The sequence below is a fragment of the Antechinus flavipes genome, chromosome 3 (assembly GCF_016432865.1).
Source record: "Antechinus flavipes isolate AdamAnt ecotype Samford, QLD, Australia chromosome 3, AdamAnt_v2, whole genome shotgun sequence".
NCBI lineage: Eukaryota > Metazoa > Chordata > Mammalia > Dasyuromorphia > Dasyuridae > Antechinus > Antechinus flavipes.
Window position 1 is genome coordinate 544,831,236 of NC_067400.1, and position 26,209 is coordinate 544,857,444.

Sequence of the window (26,209 nt, forward strand, 5' to 3'; positions counted from 1 at the left end):
TTGGAAAGAGAAAACAGGATGCTGTAGATGGGACTCTATCCCAGACCATTTTTTTTTTTGGGGGGGAAGGGGGTATTTTTTTTAAAGAAATATATATTTTATTCTTAAAGTGCCAAACACACTGAGCTGAGTTGAGCATCAAGTTGCTTCTCCCGGAGCACAGCTGAGGGAGCAATTAAATAAAGGTCAGGGGGGAAAAAGCAAAAACTTTTCTTAGTACATAGTCTGTTGCCAAGGATGCTCTGAAGGGAACCACTGTCGAGAGGGGACCTCTATTTCATAATTTTCTTCTCTTGCTGCAGCCATTGACTCCAGGGAGAAAAATTCTGTTTCCCATTCAGGTTCTTCACATGTTAGACTGAAGAGAATCTGCTTGGAGGTTCCCAGGCTGGAAGGAAGGAAGCAGAAAGAAGGTAGTTAACCCTGAACTGGGACCACCTTCTATCACCACAGACCCCAAGAAATCTTTGACTTTCAACATTTCCTGGGAATATAACGATCATTTACCAAATATTGGACTTTCCCAATGAGGAGACATTGTTGTCAAGGAAAGGGAGGAATTATGGTGATGGGGGAAGAAGGAACTCTGTTAGAGGATTCTAGCTAGATCTCCGGCTGTTACTTAAAAAGGAAGGAAAAGCAATTAGAGATGCTGCTGCTTAGAGAGATAGCATGCTCTCCAATTGAAAAATCACTGGAGTTGAAGAGGAGAAAGCATATATAAAATTTCAGCTCAACCTCTGTTTCTGACGACAAGTAACGACTTCCTTCTGAGACTTAGTTTCTTCATTTAGAGAAAATAGGATAATATTTATCTAGAGTGGTTAAAGAGCTAGCTGGGTTCAAGTCTTGCCTCTGACACATATGAGTTCTATGACCACGAAGGTAGTATTTAACCTCTCAGTGGCAGAGGAAGCTCACTGAAACTATATATATGATGGAATCTGTGATTTTACTCATAGGGAACTTCTGATTGAGAGGTCTTATATTTTTCTAAAAGTATATCTTACTGAAAAGTTATTGATCTGCTTTGTTGGAGGCAACTTCCACACTGGGAGTTCCTAATACTGCTGAAATCACAAGTCTAGATTAAAAAAACAAACTCCCATTCCTTACCTCTCAAGCTGATTGTGAAAAAAATACTCTGAAAAGCATAAAAACAGTAGGAACATAGACTATTCTGTTTTTTTAAGGAAATTAGAGGAATTTATTTTATTTATTTTTTCCAAGCTTAAATTTATTTATTTTAATATGCATTGCTTTATGAATCAAGGGAGAGAAAAATTAGAACAAAAGGGAAAAACCGTGGAAGAGAAAAGAAAAAAGAAGTGAACATAGCATGAGTTGATTTACATTCAGTTTCCATAGTTCTTTTTCTGGATGTAGAAGGCATTTTCTGTCCAAAATCTATTAGGATTGCTTTGGATTACTGAATTACTGAGAAGAACCAAGTCTTTCATTATTGATCATAGATTATTCTTAGTTGTAATGTTAGGGTTTCTAGCTCAGTGGATAGAATTCTGGGCCTGGAGTCAGGAAAATCTAAGTTCAAATTTGTCATCAGATACTTACTTTGCTGTGTGACCCTGAGCATGTCACTTAACCCTGTTTGCCTTAGTTTCCTCACCTGTAAAATGAGTTAGAGAAAGAAATGGCAAACCACTCCAGTATCTTTGCCAAGAAAACCCCAGAGTCAAAAAGAATTATACAGAATTGAACAATAAGTCTTTTTCTTAAGTACTTACTCTTTTTCACTGGCTCTAGGCTTAAATTTTAAGGTACTGAAAGCACCCTCCACTGCCTTGGGCAAATAAATGGGATGCCTCTCCAGCCTCCTTTGAGTACTGATGGTCCTCCTCTCGATGTTCTTCCGAAGATGACTTTCCACTATCCGAATCGTATGAGAAGTGATGTCTTCAGAGTGTCTCCTAGGGGCTCGAAGGATCCAGTTGGAGTGCAAGCTGTGTTCCTGGGAGCTGGTTGCCACTGCAAGAAAGGGAAGATTGTCTACAAGATGGCATTCTAACTTGGCAAAGGTGAATCACAACAAAAATACAGAAAGACAATAAAGGAAATAGCTAAAAAGTTTAAAATGTTTCCTGTTTGGGGACAAAAATGTATACCATTTATTGGTTACAAGGGGACTGCTTCTATGGGAGAAGGAGGGAGTAGGTGGAAGGTAACAAAGATGTCCCAAAAAAGGATAGACTGTCAAATAAATATTAAAAAATACATAGAACAAACACACAAATTCAAAAGGGTACAAAAACAAGTGATTTTGTTGTTCAGTCATGTCCTATTCTTTGTGACTCCATGGACCATAGCATACCAATATTGTTAATGGGATTTTCTTGGCAAAGATATGGTTTGCCATTTCCTTCTCCAGTAAATTTCCTTTCTCCAGGCAAACAGGATTAAGGCACTTGCCCAGGATCACCCAGTTAGTAAATGTCTGAGGTCGATTTGAACTCAGGTCTTTGTGACTCCAGGCCCTGTACTCTACCACCTAGCTGCCTGTTAACGTAATTAAACTTAATGTATCTTTTTAAAAAGTTCATAGTTTCAGATACAATTTTCTTTTTTGTGTTAGGAATATTTGTTAATTAATGTTAAGTTCATAACCAAAATTTTTTTTAAATTTTCAATAAACCCCACATTTTTCCAGTTTTTAAGAATCATAACAAAGGTATAAGTCTCTCAGAAATATTTCCACCAAATTCTAAAAAATAGCAAACTCTTCTTCAAATCTCAGCCTCAGAAAATCGAGGGAAGTTGCACTGTTTAGGAATATTTTACAGAATCCATTGGTGATCAAAATATCCTCCACATTGCCATGAAGGTCAGACCAGCAAGAACACAACAACAAAAAAAATTTAATTCACTTTGGGCACTGGATATACTTCACAAGAATTGTGGAATAATTACACCAAATGTTACCATATCCCTAAATTGGTCTAGATTGAATAAAAACAGGAAAGACAGAAATGAAAATAACCATTTATTTAGACCACATTGATAAATCATATTTCAAAGGTGTTCAAAAGTAAATAGTAATTTTAATGTGAGCTCAATTTACCTACTCTCTTCTCTTAGAAAAAAACTAATAATATATCCTACTGAGAGAGAAAAGATTCCCTCAATCTTTTCTGAGATTGGGTGGTAGGGGAGAGGAGTGGGGTGGTAATCCCTTTTCAAATCCAGATTCACCAGACATTAACCTGAACTTGGGAACTGTTTCTGTGGCAGCAGTAAGTAGTTTTGGGCTTGAAGGCCTGAATTCAAATATGACCCTACACACTTGAGAGTATTTATCTTGGGCAAGTCATTTAACCTCCATTCTTTGTGGAAAGAGGATAATAATATCATTGTCCTCCTGAGGTTGTAGTGAGAATCAAATGAGATATTTGTAGCTCGTTTATGACCATTCCTGGAATAGTAGAGCTTAATAAATGCTTGTTTCCTTCCTCCCTTCTGTGTATACTATAGGTTCATGGTTTGAGTTCTCACTCTTATTTTAAAAATGAGGAAACTGAGGTTCAAAGAGATTATGACTTAATAGTAAGTGGCAAAATTGGGATTTGAAATGAGGCTCTCAAATCTTCAAATGCATGGTTCTTTTCCACTGTAATATACTACTTCTCATTCAAGTGAATGAATGATATAAAACTGTGAAAATACAGGCAACATTGAGTCATTTAATAAACAAGAATTTATTAAGCACTGATTCTGTATCAGGAACTGTGTAATATACATATATATATATATATATATATATATATATATATATATATATAATATATATATATATATATATAAATATATATACCCATTACTCCAGAGGGAAATGGGGAAATGGCAGCATCAGGCTATGACCTAAACCGAACCCTATTTGAAGAATTCCTTTTTCATTTCATTGGCGCATTTACCATCAAAGTCAACATCTTCATTTGGGGGCTCAGCCACAGGAGCTCGGGCACATTTCTCTGTCTCCAGTTCAGCAATGATGGAATCGAAGAAAGCAATGGCTTCCACTACATCTGCATTCAATTGTGTGGCTTTCTTTGGTGCTATTTTCTGTAATACAGCAGTAAGAGATAAGAAGGCACTGAGCCACTATCATCCAAGATGTTAAGAAACAAATGTTTGCTGACTTGAATTGCTACCCAACTGAGCAATAAGTCTCAAACTGAAACAAATACTGAGTCTTCTATTTGAAAATTAATGGAGTTAAATTGAAGGATTTGTTTCAATAAACATTTGCTGGAGTAAAGGCAGGTATCATAGAACTACAATTCTACTAACTGAAGAATACCTATGCCTCAAGAAAAGAATGAGAAAGATACTCTAGAGCTTTTAGGTAACAATAATAGCTAGTATTTATGTATAGACATACTTTTTTATTTCTCTTTGATTTATTGCCCCTGATATATATTAGATTTTTTTTTGATGGTTTGTAGCAAATCTGCATCCAGAAAGTCTATCAATACCATATTTCCAACCACATGTGCTCACAGCATGTCTCTGTGTCACATTTTGGTAATTTTCATGATATTTCATAATTTTTCAATATATCTATTATAATGACCTACAATCAGGAATCTTTGATGTTACAATTGTAATTAGTTTGGGGCATCATGAGCTACACATATAAGAGGGCAAACTTAACTGATAAATGTTGTATGTTCTGACTACTCCATCGACCTGCCAACCCAGCCTCTTTCCTTCTCTTCAGTCCTCCCTATTCCCTGAGACACTATGTTATTGAAATTAAGCCAATTAATAACACTACAATGAGCTCTAAGTATTCAAATGAAAAGCGTCAACTAATGTAGCAAACTTCATTGTTTTCATATTTTAAGAAATTGCCACAACCATCCCAACTTTCAGCAACCACCACTCTGATCAATCAAAAGCCACAAAAATAAAAGCAAGATCCTCTACCTGCCAAAAATTAAAATTCACCAAAGGCACAGATGAGGGTTAGTATTTTTAGCAATTTTTGTTAAGATATGTACAATTTTTAGACATAATACTTTTGCACACTTAACCAACTATAACATAGTGTAAATATAACTTTTATATGTATTGGGAAACCAAAAAATTTATGTGGTTCACTTTATTTTGATATTTGCTTTATTGTGGTGGTCTTGAACAAAACCCATAATATCTCTGAGCCACACCTGTAGGGCTTTAAGATTTGTAATGTACTATCACATTTGAATTTTCATTGATCTTCTTTGTGTGTGATTTACTAATCCTGCCTAATAAACAGTTTTAGTTGCCCTTGGGCACTTGGCATAACGACTCCTCAATAAAGTGACAGTTTATGTCTTTAAATGATGTCATTTCTTTTATATATACTGTTTTACAAGATTATATGATGATCAACTGTGTTGGACTTGGCTCTTCTCAACACTGTAGCAATTCAAGATATTTCCAATTGCAATACTTGGGATAGAAAATATCATCTTCATCCAGAGAGAGAACTATGGAGACTGAATGTGGATCAAAGCATAGTATTTACACTTTTTATTTGTTTGCTTTCTTTATCATAGTTTTTTCCCCTTTTGGTCTGGTTTTTCTTGTATAGCATGACAAATATAGAAATATGTTTACAAGGATCACACATATTTTACCTATATTACATTAATTGCTGTCTTGGAGATGGAGGAGGTAAATGAAGGAGGGGAAAATTTGGAACACAAAGTTTTACAAAAAGGAATTTTGAAAACTGTCTTTACATGTATTTGGAAAAATAAAATACTATGGAGGGAAAAAATGGCATACTCTTTTAGGCAATTCTTGATACATGTCCCCCTAGACTAATGTCTACAGTATCTCTTGGGCTTTTCCCCCTTCAGATATAAAGGAAGTTGGAAGTTTTCCTTGGTGTTTTAAATGGACTCTCATTATATTCCACCTAGGTTAACCGTTATCACTGAAAAAAAAAAAAAAAAAGGAAAGGAGTCATTTTGCAACAGTAACAACAACAAAAAGTAGCTAGGAAAAAGAGCATTACAAAGTTAGTATTGAAGTCATATGATATTAGAGCTAGATTTGGAGTAAAAAATTCTGAGTTGATTCTGCAGTTTTAACCTTTAAGATCAAATCTCTGAAATTGGCATAATATTTGTATTATCTATCTAAAATGTTATTGTAAAAATCAAATAACATACAAAAAGTACCTTGTAGGAGATAACATTTCAACATATTTTAGGTGATCTGTGATTTTATTGATGTGAGCAACCTCTTACTAATGCAGAATGAAATCCCTTCACACTTTAATAGACAAGATGTAGTAAAGCATTGGGGTAGATAATGTAGGACAGAGTGCTGGACCTGGAGTCAGGAAGACATTTTCCTAAGTTCAAATCAATTCTCAGACAATTACTAGCAGTGTGATCCTGGGCAAGTCACTTAACTCAGTTTCCTCATCTGTAAAATAAGCTGGAGAATGAAATGGCAAATTGTTTAGCATCCTTGCCAAGAAATATTCTAAAAGTGCTCATGAAGTTTCAGAAATGACTGAACAACACTGTAGAATTGTGTAGTAAATGGAATGGTGGACATAGTTCAAGAAAACTTGAAGACAGATCTTGCCTGTGATACTTTCTAATTGTATACTCACCAACAAGTCATTTAATCTTGCTAAACCTTGGTTTTCTCATTTGTAAAATGGGAATGATAGTAGTACCTACCTTGTGGGCTTGTTGCAAGGTCAAATGACATAATATATGCAAATCACTTGGTAGACTTTAAGCATTATATAGGTTTAAGTTATTATAAACATCATGAGCTACTGTGCCTGAAAAAGTCATTATCTTATAGGCAGCTTCCTAGTGAGTAGCTTCTACAAATTCAATTAAGCTTATTCTCAAGACATTGATGCTGACAAATATTCTATAAATTTGAGTTCTTGTTATTGAATTGGTTGAGGTAACAGAAGAAAGAAAAAGAGAGAAGAGTTTTAATGGCTTTTCAGGAAAGAAGTAAAATATTAGAATACCACCATGGGGGAGTAAAATAATTTTAGTTGCTAAGGGCAAAAGTCACTAGTTTCTCCAGCTCCTCCCAGTCCTTTTTAGCCTAGCTCTTGAATTGTTTTCCTTGGTACCCAGAGACATTATAAGCATTGAAAAGAATCTGCTTATGCCAGTTCCCTTGCAGTTTCATTGTCATCCCTTGCTGGGATGACTGGAATAAGACCAACCTAGTGACCCAGAAGTATGATAGGATTTAAAATGAAAGGTTAGCCTTACTTGAACAAGAAAAAAAAGAAAAAAAAGTGTTGGAGTAGCAGCAGGAGGGGAAAAGGAGTTTGAAAAACAAACTTACAAGTCTAAAAGTTCCTCTGGCCAGCTGGCTGGATGCAGTTGGCCAGGAGCTGAAATCACAAAAGAGCTAAATAGCCTTGTTGCTATGCAATACAAAAACTATCAGACTCTCCTCTAATGGGAGAAAAGTTCAAGTAGCAGTTAGTCATAGAAAACATCGAGATATCTAGAAAAGAACAATGTGGAAAAAAGAACAGAGCAGCAGAGGACCTAATTCAATAGGGACCCCCAGAGGACACTGTTGGCTTTTCCCTGGAATATGGTTCTTCTCCCTCTGGTTTTATGATAACCTGTGGGAAAATATATCCTCTATGGTAATGGGAAGAGGACTCTTTCCTGTAAGATACTACTATGTTATTTAATAAAAAGTCTTTTGGTTTAAGTTAATGGGCCCTCTGGTAATAAAAGAAATGTTTCAGTGGGATGCTATAATTTTGAGTGATTATTTATTTACCCATTCCCACAAAGGATCTTAAACTCAGACAACCTTTGGGGAACACCAGGCACCTCACCAATGATAATACACAATTATATATTGCTTTACAATTTACAAAGAACTTATATCACATCAACCCTTGAGGTAGCTGGTATTATCTTTATGTACTAGGAGTCAAATGAAGTGCTCATGGTTGTCCAGTTTGTAGTAGATCCAAGAATCTAACAAAGTCTTTTGATTCTGGAACTAGAACTCTTTCTATTATACCTCCTAACCTCTTAATGTCATACAAGTTACAGCACATGCATTATGGATAAGCTATAATAAAAGGCAGAAATAATAGTAATAATAATAATAAATAAATTCCTATCTCCTAAATAAGAGCTTCTCTATAAGCTCTGTCCTTCACACATGTCCAAATATATGAAATTTGTATTTCTATGGAATGATTTTAAATAGGTTGATTTTTTCTTTTATATTTGTAGAATATGCACTTGGATTTGGAGCACAACTTATCATTTCCCTTTGTCATAAGAAAATAAAGAAAATACTTTTAAAAATATATTTACAGGCATCTAAATCTCTTTAGGTAAATTGAAACTTGTTTTAAAAAAATCTACTCACAATTTCACACAAAAGGGGTAAGTTGGATAGATTCCCTCCTCAACCAGGTCATTTCCTAAGCATGTTTCATTGAATCATGAAACAGGAATAACAGTCTTTTTTTTTTTTTTTTTTTTTTTTTTTTTTTTTTTTTCTTTTTTTTTTTTTTCTTTCTTTTTTTTTTTTATTTAAGTTTTTTTATTTAATAATTACATTATATTGACACTCATTTCTGTTCCGATTTTTTTCCCCTCCCTCCCTCCACCCCCTCCCCTAGATGGCAAGCAGTCCTTTATATGTTGGATATGTTGCAGTATATCTTAGATACAATATATGTTTGCAGAACCGAACAGTTCTCTTGTTGCGTAGGGAGAATTGGATTCAGAAGGTATAAATAATCCGGGAAGAAAAACAAAAATGCAGATAGTTCACATTCTGGCCTAGCTGTACCTGATCTAAAATTATATTATAAAGCAGCAGTCACCAAAACCATTTGGTATTGGCTAAGGAATAACAGTCTTTTGAGACATTTTTATTGGAAAATGGGGAGAGAGGAGTAAAATCATCTAAACACTCCAGGTTTTAACAGTCAGTGGTGGCTTTAAGTAGTAAACCTATTCAAAGTCTAGTTCTCATTTGCTATATCTGGCATTCAATTATAACTGTGTTTCTGAATTTACATCATAGATTATAGAGCTTGAGAGCCAGAAGGGGACCTCAATATGACTCCTTAAACAAACTAATGACTTGCCCAAGAGCCAGAGCCAAGACTAACCCACAGGCAAGGTGTGCTGGAGCCACCTCAAACTTGTCAGTGAGAGCCAACTCTTAAATTTTCATTGAGAAAGAACATTTACATTTCTGAAATCAGCAAAATATACAAACAAGAGCTTCATTTATTATTGTGAACATTGCCTCAAGTAGACTTGAAACATAGATGGAAAAAAGTGGAAATAATATGGATTAAATTTTTAAATGGGTCATCCATACTTTACTGTTCCCCCAAAGCCAGATGTTAAACATTTGCCAATCCCTAAACCTATCTCCTGATTTTGTATTTGTTCATTCCTTATATTTGCTCTTATACTAAAATTTTTTTTTGCTTTAATTACTTTGAAATATTACAGTTTCAGTTAAGAGAGAGAAAAGTCTATAAGAATAAAGCATTCAGAAGGAAACAAAATATGAACTACTTAGGCTGACCCTACAGTGAAAATAAGGACTGGTCTTATTTGTAATTTGTCTGTAATTTCTTGCAATTCTATAAAGTCTCTGATACATATGTACTTAAAAAAGATATCTCAATCAAGATAGAGAAAACTTGCCTCTGACACTTAACTGGCAGTGTGACCCAGAGCAAGTAATTGAAACACTCTGTCTCAGTTTACTAATGTATAAAAAGGGAATAACAATACCCTTTCTCTTCCAAGTTTGTTGTAATGATTACAGTGCTATCTCATAATCATTACATTGATTGTGGTGATTTCATAGCCATCACATTGATCATGGTGACATCATAACCATTGCATTGATTATGGTGATGTCATAAGCATTGTATTGTGATCATGATGTCATAATCATTTCAACTAACCTGGGAATGAGTGGCTATTGCTATCCCCATTTTTATAGATGAGAAAACTGAGACAAAAAATGTTTCAATTACTTGGCCAGGATCATACAGCCAATAAGATTTGAATCCAGGTCTTCCTGACTCTGGATCCAATACAATATCTTTTGTACCACCTCTCTATTTTGATCGAGATATCTTTAAACACATGTTAAGGGTTGTCCTTTATCAGAGACTTCCCACCACATTTTGGTCCTCTGAGAACAACAACCAAAAAAAAAAAATTGTAGTGATTAATTGGGATAACATAGGGAAATGCCACAAACCTCAAAGTGCTATATAAAAGATAGCTCTCAGAGTTATTACTCTTGCCTCCAAAGTATTCATTTTGCACCATAGGATCACAATTAGAAGTAGCTCTCAGAAGGGGGGCAGCTGGGTGGTACAGTGGATAGAGCTTGGGATCAGAAGGCTCACTTTCCTCAATTCAAATCTGACCTTGGATACTTACTTAGCTGTATGATATTGGAAAAGTCACTTAACCCCTGTTTGCCTCAGTTTCCAGGAAATGGAAAATTAGTATTTCAGTCAAGAAAATTTCAAATGGGATCACAAAGAGCCAGACACAACTAAATAATGGCTGGATAACAAATCCTCAGAAGATCATTATGAAGCGCTTATAAGGCATTTAGCCAACCTTAAAGCTCTATATAAATGGTAGCATTATTATAGTAGTTGAGTTAGAAGAGACTTCAGAATTGATCTAATCCAACTCCTTACTGATGATGGAAATGTAGCTAGGGCGTTTAAATGACTTACTCAATGTCACACAAATAGGCAACACAAAATTTGCATTTGAACCCAGGTCTTTTGATCACAGAAACAGGGTTTCATAGAAACCCTGCTACCTTCATCTGGGTGGTTTGCCAATTAACCCTCCACTTGACTTGGTCTATTCATTTTCAAATGACTGGAAAGTTTGACATTGCAATTAAACTCAAAGCAGTCTGACTATATTACTTTGTTTCAACCAAATTGGGCATTTAAATATTTAAATAACTATTTATCTCTTACTTTTAGAAGACTCCACAAAAAAAAAAAATGAAACATTGACTATTTACACCAATGGGCAGAAGTTACTATTGTTTCTCTGGATTCTTGTTTTGTGGGAGTCAGTATGACTTGTCCAAGATCACACAGCTAATAAGTAAGTGTTAAGTGTCTGAGGCTGGATTTGAACTTAGCTTCTCCTGACTTCAGGATTCTATTCATTGCACCATCTAGATGCCTTGTATTTCTCTGGATTCTTATAAATCTTTTGCAAGTCATCTGGAACTATCCCTGAGGAGATATCTTTCTTTGCATGTAAATTTATGACTAAAATAAATCATGATTGGATCATTGTTCCACCTTCACATCTCAGCTGGGATTTACAACTTATTTTGCAGCATCCTTGGTGCTCTCAAAAGTTTGCCAGCCTGATCTCAAAACTGCAGCCAAGTCTTTTGTTCCAAACATAGGAACTTTTTACTGGCTTTCAAAACTCATTGACTCTAAACCTGTAGGTTTCAGGAAATCTCAGGAGAAGCTTCAGCTTCTTCTTCCTTCGTACTATGTACCTGGTACTGCTCCAGCCACACCTGGACACTTCGACAAGTAAACTCATGAGCGGACCTCAAACAGACTGCTTTTCTGGGCCTTTGTCAGAAACCTCTGATATGCTATTCATCCCTTTATCATAATAAAATTCATTTTTGGAAGACCATTTGAATCCTGATTGTGACTGAAAAAAGTGAAAAATGGGCAATAATACACCATTAACTGAACATTATTTGTGCTTCTCCAATCTGAATACCTAGGGACCAAAACTTTAGAGATCAGTCCTTCCCATAGAAAGATCTCTTCTTGTAAGCTGGTCATATTTCTTACCCTTCTTGGCCAAATGCATTAAGTTCAACCAATTTATTAGTCATTGAAAGTATAGCATCCATAGCAGGATGTCTCCCTCTACTAGAGGCATTTTGGTGGCATTGGATAGTGTTGAACATGGATGCAAAAAGACTTGTGTTGTAATCCTGCTTATTAGGTGTTTGACTTTGCCTCCTCACAGTCTCCGTTTCCCCACCTCTAAAGTGGGAATGGCTATATTTTTTTAATCACACATAATTTTGATTAATCATGAGATGCAAATGAAATAGTGTATGGAAAACACTGCAAAGTTTAAAGCACTGTATAAATGCTGGTTGTAATTACAATAATAAGACAATTGCACTAGGAAAGCAAGAACACAGGATCTGGGAGTCAGAAGACTTAGGATGAATCCTGAGTCTGCTGTTTATTAGTTTTGGGACAATGGGCAAAATCAACTCCTTTCTCTGGGACTCAGTTTTCCTTATTTGTAAATTGAAAGCATTGGATTAGAAGCTCTTTAAGGAGCCTTCTAGCTACAAATCCTATAATTATAATATCTTTAAGTTATTTAAAAAAACCCACTTCTCTTACATAATCTCAGGTCAGCTTAGAAACACTGTGGTTAGAGTGCCAGCCCTGGAATCAGGAGGACCATGGTTCAAATTCTCAGGCACTGGATGTATGATCCTGAGCAAGATATTTAACCTTGTTTGTCCATTTGTAACATAAACTGGAGAAGGATGTGGCAAACCACTTTAATGCCTAGAAAATTCCAAATGGGGTCATGAAGAGTCAGACATAATTAAAAAACTATCAAGCAATAACATGTATTGTGTATGCATATACATATATATAATTTGTATATGTATTCATATGTCCATATACACACATATTGTGCATTCATCTGAATTTCAAAATAAATCTGTATTTATGTAATTAGTATATATTTTTATTTTATGTATTTAGTATGGGGGGTATTATGAATACGTTGTTCCCATTTTGCAGAGAGTTGAAATGACTTGCTAAGACCATTTGGGTGTTCTTTATTGGAGTTGAGATTTAATTCAGGTCTTCCAAATCCTTATATTTCTCTTTCCTGACCATTCCCAGTTGACTTCAGTATAGGTCTGCCTCCCAAGTCTAATGTACTCCCCATCTAGCTTTCAGGAATTCTATTCATTATCCAGTTCAGTGATGAAATATCAAATCAGAGAATTATGTTATTCAAAGCACATCATTTTCCACATCCAAGACAGTAACTCTAGGTTGTGTCTTTAAGCTTTCTAAGTCTCACCTAGTTGCATTCAAAGCTGAACTTTCCAGTCATGACTATGACAACCCAAACAAATTTTGCTTGACTATTCTTCTTTGTTACAAGGAAGAACTTCATATGGTGGGGTGGAGAGGGGTGGCATGGAGGAATAAATAATAATGAAGAGGTTATGATCATGATGCATTAAAGGGAATACTATAAAAACACATGGAAAGCAGAGAAATATTTGAGAAGATGGGAAACATATAAACAGAGTAATGTTGACAGTACCATGTGGCATTATTATATTAAAAGGAATAATGCATGGATTTGAGATTTCTTATATAATCACTATTTTCTGTACTTTTGTGCATGGAAATGTTCATGTTTATTGGTAAATTTCTAATTCATAATCAAAACTATTTAAAGGGGAAAAAATGTTGAACCCTGGATATTTAGTGTCTATATGTGGATTGTTCATTTGCTTCCAAAGTTGGCTGACTGTAAAGAATAGAATAAATAGTCTCTTCCTTCTGACATGTCCTAAGTAAGTGTTCAGCTTTTTCACCCCACAACTATCCCCTCTGCTAGCCTATTCCTTTGCACCTTTGTGCCTATTAGTTTTGGGATTCCTTCTAACTTATATCAGACCACCATCAAAGAAACATGTAACAAAGTCTTCATAATGTCAAGTAGAGAGAAAAGAATGCTTTTTTCTTTGTTCTTACTGGGATAAAGAAGAACATTTTCAGGGAAAAGAGATGATGAGAGTGAAGTGACATTGAAGGGTAAAGTAACAGAGAGAGATAGAGACCAGAACAAGTGTGGAACCTGGAAACAAAGAGTAATGGGCCAATTCAGAACTTGAGGGGCCTCAGAGCTAAAAGTTTGTGAACTTGTCCTAATGGAATGCTTAGTGCAGTTTAACTAGCTTAAAATGATTAGTTTTAATCCAACACAAATAAAATTAAAATTTAGGTTTAACTATTAATTTTTGGTGCACTTTTAAACTATTACACTACTAAAACTGGGCTAACCCTTTTGGGGACAGAAAGGAAGGAGGAGGTGCTTTGTTCTGTTTGCACAATAAAAAATGGCCCTAGAGTCAAGACCCTTGGATCCAATGACTGCAAGAATAAAAATGAGTTCAAATTCATTCTCAGATATGGATACTCAGATAGCTGTGTGATCTTGGGCAAATCACTTAATCATTGTCTGACTATCTATCTTCTATTGTAAAATGAGAATAATAATATTCCCTGTCTCTCACCTTTGGGGTGAGGATCTCGAGATAATATTTGTAAAGTGCTTAGCATAGTATCTAGCACACAGTAGGTGCTATGTAAATGTTAACTGTTATTGTTATTGTTGTTGTTGTTGTTAAGGCCTGGGAAGGATGTTTCATACATATCCAGTGTTCCTGTATATAACCTGAACTTTGGTTCCCTTAGAATTTTTCTGTGGCCACATAGTTAAAGAACTATTCTACTCTATGGCATCTATTTTTAGATCTTGATACTTTATTTTTGGAATTTACTATGGTGTAATAAAGATTGCCCTATTCATCAACTTTCAGAGTAAAATATTATATAACATACATGATATTTTACTTTGAAGGTTATATGAAATCTGGAAAATGTTTATGTCTGCATCCCTGGGAACTTAGATACTAATTATATCCTAGCTATGTTAGCCAAAAAGAGATATAGGATTTGAGAGATTATTCTCTAAGACTGAACATATGAGCCTACTGTTTTAGTATTTCAATAAATGGGTTATATACAAAGAAAGAAACTGAGGCACAGAAAGAGAAAACTTAGCCAAGAGCAAATGGTCAAGAAAGGCCAGGAGTTTGAATGACATACAGCTAGAATTTAACATTCTAGTAGGCTGAAAATTTAGGTCTTTCAATGCCTTTTTCAGGATTCCTGTCATTATATAACAGATCTCTCTTATACAGAAGTTGTCAAGGTGCTTCAGTAACTAAACTCCTCTAGATGGATGAGATCCAAGGCAGGATTAACCTATATTGAATTCACCTTTAGAACCAAACCACTATGGGGAGTTTCCAGTGTCCATCCAAGACATTGCTTCTCAATCAATCTTGCCTTTTCTCTTGGGCATTTTTCCCTCTTATCTGGACCGTTGCTACAGGTTTATCTCTTCATTAAACCCAGAAACCTGAATTCCATCAGCAGACTTATTAGTGTCACATTGAGCAAAGGGACTGTGTTCCATGACGCAATGACACTTTTGTGCAACCCTACAGGCAGCTCTAAATAGAATAGACTTTTTTCCTGCCATATCACATTACAGACTCTTGTCCAATTTGCTGTTCACACTCAGCCCTCAGCAGTTTTCAAAATTGCCCCTTTCAAGCTTTCATCCAACCCCCCTCCATGGGTCTGTATTTAAATTATTTCTTTTCACACATGTAATAGTATGCAGCTTCCAAAGCAAAGCCCACTGGGTTTCTTGACCAGATTTCTATTGGACTGTTTTATATTCTTTTCCTAAGTTTGCTCTTTGAAGCTCAGAACTCTGGGATCTTCCCTTCTTCAAGGTGATGAAAAAACTTTAGTCAGACCACCAGATATACCTCACAGGGGGCATTTAATGCATCTACAAGATCAGGTTTAGAGCTACAAAAGACTAGAGGCATCCCTGTGTAAACAACTACCTTCATGCCACTCAAACTGCCAAAAACTATTTTAAAAAACTAGAAAAAATAATAACAGAATTCATCTGAAAGAACAAAAGGTCTAAAATATCAAGGGAATTTATGGGAAAAAAAATGCAAAGGAAGGTAGACTAGCAGTACCAGACATAAGACTGTATTATAAAGCAGGAATCATCAAAACCATCTGTATACTGACTAAGAAATAGAGTCGTATATAAATCAGTGGAATAGGTTAGGCACACAAGACACAGTCAGTGACTATAGTAATCTATTGTTTGATAAACTCATTTTTGAGGTAAGAACACATTATTTGACAAGAATTGCTGGGAAAATCAGAAAATAGTATGGCAGAAACTAGGCATAGAAAACATCTCACACTCTATAATAAGATAAAGTCAAAAATGGGTTTATAATTTAAACATAAAGAGTGACATTATATGCAAATTAGGAAAGCAAGAGATAGTTTACCTATAATGTCTTTGAAGAAAGGAGGAATTCATGACTAAACAAGAAATAAAGAACATTAAGAAATGCAAAATAAATGACTTTGATTACATCAAATTTAAAAAGGTTTTGCATAAACAGAAACAATGCAGCAATGTTCACTTCTTTTTCTTTTATTTTTTTATCTCTCCCATGGTTTTTTCCTTCTGCTCTGATTTTTCTCTCCCAACATAATTCATAAAGCAATGTGCATTAAAAATAAATATTTTTAAATAAGGAAGAGCAGTATCATAATGGGTTCTATATTCAAAAGAAATCATGGGGGGGGGGGGTTGGAGGGAGGGAGGGGAAAAAAAGAAACATAAGTGAGTGCAAGGGATAATGTTGTAAAAAATTACCCTGGCATGGATTCTGTCAATACAAAGTTATTATTAAATAAAATAAAATTAAAATTAAAAAAAAAAGAAATCATGAAAGGGGGAAAGGTCCCACATACACAAAAATGTTTGTGGAAGTTCTTTATATGGTGGCAAAGAATGGATACTCATCAATTGGAGAACAGCTGAATAAATTATGGTATGTTAATATAAGGGAATACTATTGTTCTATAGGAAATGATGAGCAAGCTGATTTCAGAAAAACTTGGAAAGGCTTATATGAATTGATGCTGAGTGAAATGAACAGAACCAGGATAACATTGCATAAAGTAACAGCAAGATTATATGATAATCAACTTAATATGATAATCAAGACTTGACTCTTGACAGCAATGCAGTAATCCAATGCAATTCCAATAGACTTAGAATAGATAATGCTATCCACATCCAAAGATAGAACTATAGAGACTAAATGTAGATTGAAACATACTATTTTCACCTCTTTGTTTGCTTTTTTTACTAAAGGTTTTTCCATTTTGTTCTGCTTTTTCTTTCACAACATGACATATATATATATATATATATATATATATATATATATATATATATATATATATATATATACTATATCAGATTGCTTACTGTACAGGGGAAGAGGGAGATAAGGAAGGAAGAAAGAAAAAAATGGAACTCAAAATCTTACAAAAATAAATGTTGAAAACAATATATATAATTAGGAAAAAATCAAATACTATTTAAAATTTTAAAACAAACAAAAAAATCTAAATAATTGCCTCATTTTACAAGTAAGGAAACTGAAGCCAGAGGGACAGTGACTTCTTACACATGACAATTTCAGCCTTCTAATTTCATCCTTGAGCTTTTTCTGCTACCACTCTGCATTGTTCTGAATGTTTGCAAAAGGCTCATTGTGGTATTTCTTTGTGATTCCTTAAATTCTACTACCTAACCTCATTACTTACCTGATAAAACATTTTTTTAAATATATAAGCCCATAATTTTTCTTTTCTTCCTTTTTTTTTTTGAGGCAATTGAGGTTAAGGACTTGCCTAAGGTCAACAGCTACTAATTCTCAAGAGACTGAGACTAGAGTCTTCCTGACCCCAGGGCGAATGCTATGTCTATTGTACCATCTTGCTGCTCCTCATGCTTTTATTTTCATGTTTTTCTCATCATTTTCAAATTGTCTTTCATAAAAAATCACTGAGTCAAATTATAAAGAGCTGTGTTCCAAGTCCTACTTCTCTTCCTGTAATAGCTGACCCCAAACAAGTCAATTAACTCTCAAATATCTTCCCAGTTGAGCTTTTATGAAATGAGTTGCTGATAAATTGACGAGTTGCATCAGTTGAAGGAACTTGCAGACCAAGAATATTCTTTACCAATGAACTCATAAACATGGATCAAAAACAAAAATACACATACATACATATAAACACACCTGTAGCATGTATGTGTATGTGTGTACTAGCCACATATATACCATATATTATACTATATGTAATACATTTCATATATGTTAGGGCTTCTTAAACTTTTTTCCATTTGTGACTCCTTACACGGGTATATAAAATAGCTATACAAATCAAACATTTATCAATAATAAATCATAAATAAATTTATTTTAAAACAGTTTTTTGGTGTATATATACATATGTATATAATATATATATATATAATTTTACCATTATTAAAGATAAAAGCAAATGTGCATACTAGTGAGATGGATGTGCTTGTCTATTTTTACATAAAGAATTAAATCTTGACAGAATATTTGCTACTGCAGGATGTAGAGCATTCAGAGATCTTTTACTGTTAGCAATTTTTCACAACTCCCGTGTATATTTATGTGATGTCATATGGAATTATAACCCACAACTTAAAACGTTTTGATAACATGGTATATAAAGGGCAGCTAGATAGTGCAATTCTGGGCATAGAGTCAGGAAGACTCATGTTCTGAGTTCAAATCCAGTCTCAGGAACTTAAAAGTTGTGTGATCCTGGGCAAATCACTCAACCCTGTTTACTTCAGTTTCTTCATCTATAAAAGGAGCTGAAGAAAGAAATGTTAAACCTGTCTACTTTCTTTACCAAGAAAACTCCAAATGACATCACTAAGAGTCAAACCAAACTCAAATGATTGAATAAAAACATGTGATATATACTATATATGGCAGTATATAGTCAAATATTGTAATATACATGTATATACCTATAAGCTATAGGTTTATGTGCGAATGTATAATATATGTATATCTCTCTATATATCTATATATAATAGAGTATACTACACACTACACATATAAAAATTATAGATTATGCATATACTATATGTCTCTATGTGTGTATGCACATATAAAATATATACACATACACTATATGGTCAACTATATGGTTTGTACATCTATAGTAGGTAGACACATATACATATCCTATAGATATGTGTGTATATATGTATACATGCATGTGTATATATACACAAAAATATGTTTATGAAATTTGGGCAAAACAAAGATGAACAGATATCTAGGATATATTATAATCTTCATGGTTAGAAGAAAAACTCACAATGATAAAATCAAGAATTTGTTAAATATTGAAGTATATACAGTTTCCCAAAAGTCTTAGTGTAGTTTAAATATTTAATAGCTTGAAATTAAAAGCTTTTGGGATACCCTCTATATGAATATTCCCTATCAGAGGGGTTCTGGATGATCTAGTTGGGAATACATCATAACTTTAAAATATTTTCCAATCAACACATGCCAAACATTATAAATGTAAATACAAGGACTATGAGGAGTCAGAGAATTAATCAAAATTGGATAGAAATAATCAGGGAAAGCTTTCTGAAAAAGATGTTTTAAAAGAAGTAATGAATTGATGGAGAGAAAGATGCTTGTCATATATCTTCAAGAAATAGAAAGGAAGAAAAAAATCTTCTCACTCCCTTCAACAATTTAATCAGATTTTTTTCCCAGAAAAAGGGGAGATGATGTCAGTTATCAGTGCTGTAATTTGGTTCCCCAGAAGCAAAAATAAAGAGAAGGAAGAGGAACAATGGTGTAACTGCTGAAATGACCATAAGGTAAATGCTAATGATTCTACTGTATATTCCTTGGATAAGTGGAGTGGCCTGCGTACAGAACTATCCCACAGTATCCATCTTTATGATTTGCATGTAGTAAACTTTAAGAAAAAATATTGCTCATCGACTCAATCACATGAGAGAAAGGCAAAGAATGGAATCATGCTAGCTAAACAAATTAAGTTTAAAGAGTCTGAAACAAAACATTCATGGCAGGAATTCCTTGGTTATTAAAGCAATAGTAATAAAGTGGGTACCCATTGGTTGTGGGAATGGCTAAAAAATTGTGATATATGAATGTATTGAAATATTATTGCAAAAGAAGAAATGACAAATATGAGAAATTCCAAAAGACATGGGAAGATCTGTCTGAATTGAAGCAGAATGAAGTTAACAGAACCCAGAAAATGATATATGCCCAATGACAAAAATAACATAAAGATAAACAGAAATAAAATGAAAATTAGCCATGTGTAATTATGGTGAGCTATCTTGTTTCCAAAGAAGAGATTAGAAAGAATATCCCTCTGTTTACTTAAAGAGGGGTTTGAAATATTGTAAATGACATCACCAAAGTCTGTGCTGATCGAATTTTCCTTAGTTTATTTTTCTTTGGTTTGTTGGTGGGTGAGTGGTGAGAGGAATGCTTAAAAATTATCATGACATAAAAGCAAAAAATATCAATGATACATTAATCCATCAGTAAGGTAGATGAAGCCTTGTCATTCCTCATTTCTCATATGCAACATGGTATGAGCCATAGCAGATGGCCACTTGGACTATATCATTTAAAATAAGGAATTTTGAGGGAAGGAAGGAAGGGAGGGAGGGAGGGAGGGAGGAAGGGAAGGAGGAAAGGAGGGAGGGACAAGAGAGAGGGGGAAAGGGAGGAAGAGAGGGAAGGAAAGGAGAGAAGGAGGGAAGGGAGAGGAGGAAGCGTAGGGAGGGAGGGATAAAGGAAGGGAGGGAAAGAGGGAAGGAGGGAAAGAGGGAAGAAGGGAGAAAAAGGAGAGAAGGAGGGAGGAAGGGATGGAATGAAGGAAGGGAGGGAAGAGAGAGAGAGGGGAGGGAGAGAGGGAGGAAGTGAGGGAGGAAGGGAGAGAGGGAGGAAAAGGAAGGGAGGGAGGGGGGAAAGAAAGGAGAGAGAAGGGAGGCAGGGAAAGAGGCAGATGTGGAGAAAGGAAAAGAGGGAGGAAAGAGGAGGGAGGAAAACAGAGAGAGGAAGAAAGGGAGAGAAGTAGGGCTGTAAGGAAAACTGTAAAAAATGAATGAATGAATGAATAGAATTTACCTCAAGTTCTCATTTAGTTTCTTTGTGGTAATCCTCACCCCCTTTTTTCAAGAAATCAATACCTTTAAAACCCTCAGATATCTTAGCAATATCCCTTGCTAAGACAAGTGCAGTTATATGGAACAATGAATAGAGCACTAAAGGTGGAGACAGAAAATCTAGAATTTAGATTCAGTCTTAGACACTTATCAGCTATGTGATCTTAAGTAAGTCACTTTACCTGTTTGCCTCAGTTTCCTCAATTGTAAAATTGTAAAATATGTAATATTTTATATAATGTAAATAATGTGAAATAATAGTACCTATCTCTCAGGGTTGTTGTAAGGATCAAATGATATATTTGTAAGGCTCTTAGCAAAGTGACTGACACTTAACTGATCCCTAATAAATATCTAATTTCTTCCTTCCTTCTTGCCTTCTTCCCTCTTTCCCTTTCTTTCTCCTTCCCTTTCTCTTTTTTCTCTTCCTTCCTTCCTTTCTTCCTTCCCTTTTTTCTCTCCTTCCTCCTTCCCTCTTTTCCTCTTTCCCGCCGTTCCTCCCTCCCTCCCTTCCTTCCTTCCTTCCTTCCTTCCTTCTTGTTTCAGAACTCTACTAATTCATTCCCTGAATTGTGACCTATTGATTTAAAGGTCCATTTTCTTAGGGATCCTGAAAGTTTAATTATTTAATTAGAGAATTTAGAAATTCATTAATGAATTATTACTCTGAGATGATTTCAATATGTTTTCAGATGACTTCATACTAAATACTACTCCTTTTCCATTCCTGGCATCCTATTCTCATACATTTTCAAAGGTCATCATTACCTCTGCTTTGAATGCATTCTCTCCTCATCTGCATTATTCAGAACCCTTACCTTCCTTTCAGATTCAGCTTGAGTCTTAAGATAGCTTTTTAAAAATTATATTTACATGTCCAAGTCACAAGACTATAAATTTTTTGAAAACAAGAAACTTTTCATTTTTTAATCTTTTTTATATCTGATGTCTTATGTCCAGTGCTTGGTTCATAGTGAATACTTAATTAATGTTTGTTTAACTGAATTACATTGAAACATTGAACCCCTAAACTGAAACCCTTTCTCCTCAGCCAAATGCAAAAAATTAAAGTAATAATATTTGGTATAACATATACTGAATTGTTCATAAAGTCGCTTTTGTCCATTTGTTTACAAGTCACCAGCCATTTTACAAAATATGCAATTGCCCCAGTGATCCTAATATTGTGAATATGGCTGCCCCCCAAGGAAATAACCTTAAAAGAAAAAAAAACTTTTTAAAAAACTATATTATTTGCAATAGTGGAAAAACTGGAAATAGTCTAAATGTTCAACTGTTAAGGAATAGATGGTTTGGAGTTAGAGTGAGGGAGAACATGGCACACCAACATGAAGGTGATTCTCCATGCAATGCTACAAAAACTCAGAATGTGTAGAAATAAGAAAAGTACAAAATGGAGTAATGCCATATAAAAAAAAATCAGGACTAAAGTGCCATAATTTTTTTAAAATGTGTTTTCCAGTCAAATACCACACCCAGAAAAGGAGTATAGTATATGTGCAACTATATGTAGATATGTAGAGAATCCTAAGAATCAGAAAGAAAAATAAATTTGATAAGTTGGCATTGCTATGTGCACATTTAAATATACTTTTTGTCGTAAAATTGAACAGACATCAAATAAAAATTTTGGCAAAATATGCAGGTGTACAGTTTCCATAACAACTGCATGTTATTATTCTCCCTGAAACACTGAGGGATGCCAGTGTCAAATGTTCCAAGAGAACTATTACCATATTGTTTATCCTTTACAATGTACTCATCCATGCATTATTTTGTATTGTAATTATTTGTATAAGTTGATTGTAAGTTCCACGAGGGAAGGGATTGTATCTTAATCAAGTTTTTTATCTCACCCAGTGTTCTCAACACAGTTCATTCTTAATAAATATTTTAATTAAATGGTATTGAATCTTAAACAGGCAGGAAATTCCTCCTCAGAATCTGTGACCTTGATTTACTCATTCAGAAATCCTTTCTAAAATAATTATAGACCAAGCACCTCAGGTCATTGACAGTTTTCCCCATAGAACACTAAGTAACAGAATCCACTAATGAATCTTGAAAAGAACAGTGGTAAAATAATGCACTCAACCAAATTAATCCTGATTCAAAATTTATTGGTCCCCTACTATTTGCAAAGATCTAAACTTGGCATAATGCATGACTTAATGATGAGTAAGATAGGGTCCAATACCAAATAGTTTACAATCCAGAAAAGAAAATGAGACAAGTAGCTGCTACTCCTAAGCAGTTAACATAATTCAGTTCAACAAACATTTATTAAACATCTATTGCTACATGCAAGACATTGTGTTACAAACTTGGAACAAAATAATTAAATAATGACTTTTTTTTTCTGATCTCCAGAAGTTCATTATCTAAAAAGGTCCTACAAGGAATATCATGAAGCACAAACTACCTCCTCTGCAATCTTTGGTCCCTAAAAGCTGCTTCTCAACAGACAACTGATATGGAGGAAAGGGAGATCATTTCTGGAGAACTTCCAAAATTTCCAAAGTTCACTCCATTCCCCAGATGTTCGTGTATATGGCCATATTTGTATACCCTCACCATGGCCCCTACTCCTATCTATTTCCCTTCAAAGGGACAGAAGAATGAGAGAAAAAGGAAGAAGGGAATTCATTCTGGGCAATATATTGATATTTATCATCATTGACAATACCAATCATTTTTTTCTGGAAAGAAGATTGTTGGATCATAGCTCGGGAGCCAAAATAGGTTTCTGAGTCTGTATAGTCCAATCCTACCACTTTACAAAGGAGAATACTTTGAATGAAATTCAATGAAATTAAGTAAATTTCCCAATGTTACAAAGTTAGCCCCAGAAGTATGATGGTCCTTAGATTCCAAAGTGGATTTTTTCCATTATAACATGGTACAGCTATAATGCTAGAGCAAATATGGCATCCCAGGAGAATACAGAAAGTCATCCTCTTTCTTGTACAAGTGCCAAAGGACCTAATGGCCTCTTTTCAGAGTCTTCAAATCATTTATTGAACTGTTCATCTTTGGATCTAAATACAGACAGTTTAAATTAGTCAGACTTACCCACAACACCTGAGTTTTGGCAGTCAGTCAATCAGCTATTCAACATTCATTAAGTGTTCACTGTGTGTACAATATTGTAGGGGATTACACACAAACTAGAAAATACAAGAATTGCCCCAGAGTGGTTTTTAGTTTAATCACTGGGATGAAAGAAATGAAAATGCAAAATAATATATAATAATAGTATTCAAATCCACATATATGATCAGTTTCAAGTCTACAAAATTGAATATATAATTGCTGAAAGAGGTGATACAATAGAAGCCATGTAATCTAGAATCTTTTTTATTCTCTATATGCTCATAAAATGGGGATAATAATACCTGCACTACCTATCAAGAATTTTGTAAGAGCAAAAAAACAAAGTTTATGAAGGACATCTTTAACAAAACAGAAAAGTGGATAAATTCAAGGCACCCTAACAATTATTGATATATTCTAAACTTGAATTCTCTCTCCTTTCTATACTGACTCTGGAATGCTATGTGAGTCACTATCTTAGTGTCCATGAAAATACTATCAAAACATCTGAATTAAAGAAAAGGGCTGAATTTAATACTCTACCTTGGTTGTATCATGACAAATATCTGTCTGATTTTATCTGAATTTTTATTTCTCATATGAATGTCAAATATTATGTAAATGCAGTTATCAGTTTTGCTTCTCCAGTATTTAAAAATAACGATGATTGTAACCTTGATTCCTTAGGTAGGGGAAAAGGAAAGGAGATGTTCTGAGGAATAATTGACAAGTATTTAGAAATTAAGTAAGTAGAGAAAATGAATAATACTAGAGAAAATTATGCTAGATAATTGGAAAGAGTCTTATCTACCTACCATGATGATGCAATTGTGCTTACCTTATGTTCCTTAAGAAGTAATGGGGCAAAAGGTTTTTTTCCTCCCTTGGAAGATTTGGAAGAAGTTGAAGAAATGCCATGGCTGCGACTAGCCTTCAGTTCATTGAGGCTGTTGAGATATTTTTTCCTCAAGGCTAACAGCTCCTGTAAGTATTGTAAGCAGTCCTGAGTCCGGCAGTACGTCCATGCTTGATCCTCTTCATTCTGCTGGTAATACATGCTGGTATCGATACTGGTGGTACTTTTGTATTTTTTTAAGGACTCACTGAATTTCTCCCCATTGCCTCCTACTACATACACAGAGCTACTGCGGATAAGTCTTACAGTTGAGCTGGTTCCATCATAATATGGGCTTTCATCAGTCAGGGACTTTCTCTGGGTATTGGAGTGAAAGATGGAATGAATCTTTCTAAACATGGTGTGCTGCTTCCCTCTCTTGGTGACTCCTAGACGTCTCCCCTTCAGCCACTTTGTCTAAACTGGGGCAAGGTGATCAACTTCCATACCTTCTGCCTTTTACCAGAAAGTAGAAAGCCTCATGAGTCTCAGCATATAAAAACTTTGTCAAGTCGTTGGCTGGAGCACGTGCCAGACATGAAATATTTATATTTAATAACTAATGACAGTATAAACAATCTGAAAGCACAAAGCAGTGCCCAATAAGTGTCAAAGAAGACCTAAACATTTTTTGTAGTTTCAAAGAGATATTAATGCAAATATCTTCTAGTTATCTTCAATCAAAAAGCCCCAGTCAGATAACTGAAGCCAGAGAGTCCATTTCCACTCCACTGTTCCCTTTCATTTTCAGTCACTGTAATATTTTGAGTACGTTGCTTTGATCAATTTTAATTCAGCTTTATAGTAGCTGCATTTTCTGTTCTGACCATGATCCTGAAGAAGTAATTCTTGGGTCCAAAATGAAGTTCAGTTGGATAGGGATTAAAGATAGTACTAAGATCATAAAGAGTGCCTGTTCAGTGTAGGAGTCCTTCCACTAAGCTAGGATTGTGAGGGATGGCAGCTCTCATCTGCTGCTGATAATTCTCCCATTCTGAGCAAGCACTGGACTGTCTTTAGAAGGGAATTGGTCATGTGCTATGGTAACCAAGAGATGGTAGCAGCTATCTGATACTACCCCATTGTTAAGGATTAGGTGGATTCAGATGTCTAGATCTATTACTTTCTGTATAAAGGTTTCAATCAGCCAGAGAGG

The 26,209-nt window shown here is 34.8% G+C and overlaps 1 protein-coding gene across 1 annotated transcript; it reads right to left on the reverse strand.

The window, feature by feature from the left end:
- Positions 1–213: 213 nt before the first annotated feature.
- C3H13orf42 (chromosome 3 C13orf42 homolog) lies at positions 214–25,413 on the reverse strand. Its single transcript, XM_051990718.1, has 4 exons — positions 24,997–25,413; positions 3,927–4,074; positions 1,746–1,986; positions 214–388 (listed from the first exon to the last, which is right to left on the reverse strand). Exons 1-4 carry the CDS (start codon positions 25,411–25,413, stop codon positions 214–216), a joined length of 981 nt encoding a protein of 326 aa, XP_051846678.1.
- Positions 25,414–26,209: the final 796 nt, after the last annotated feature.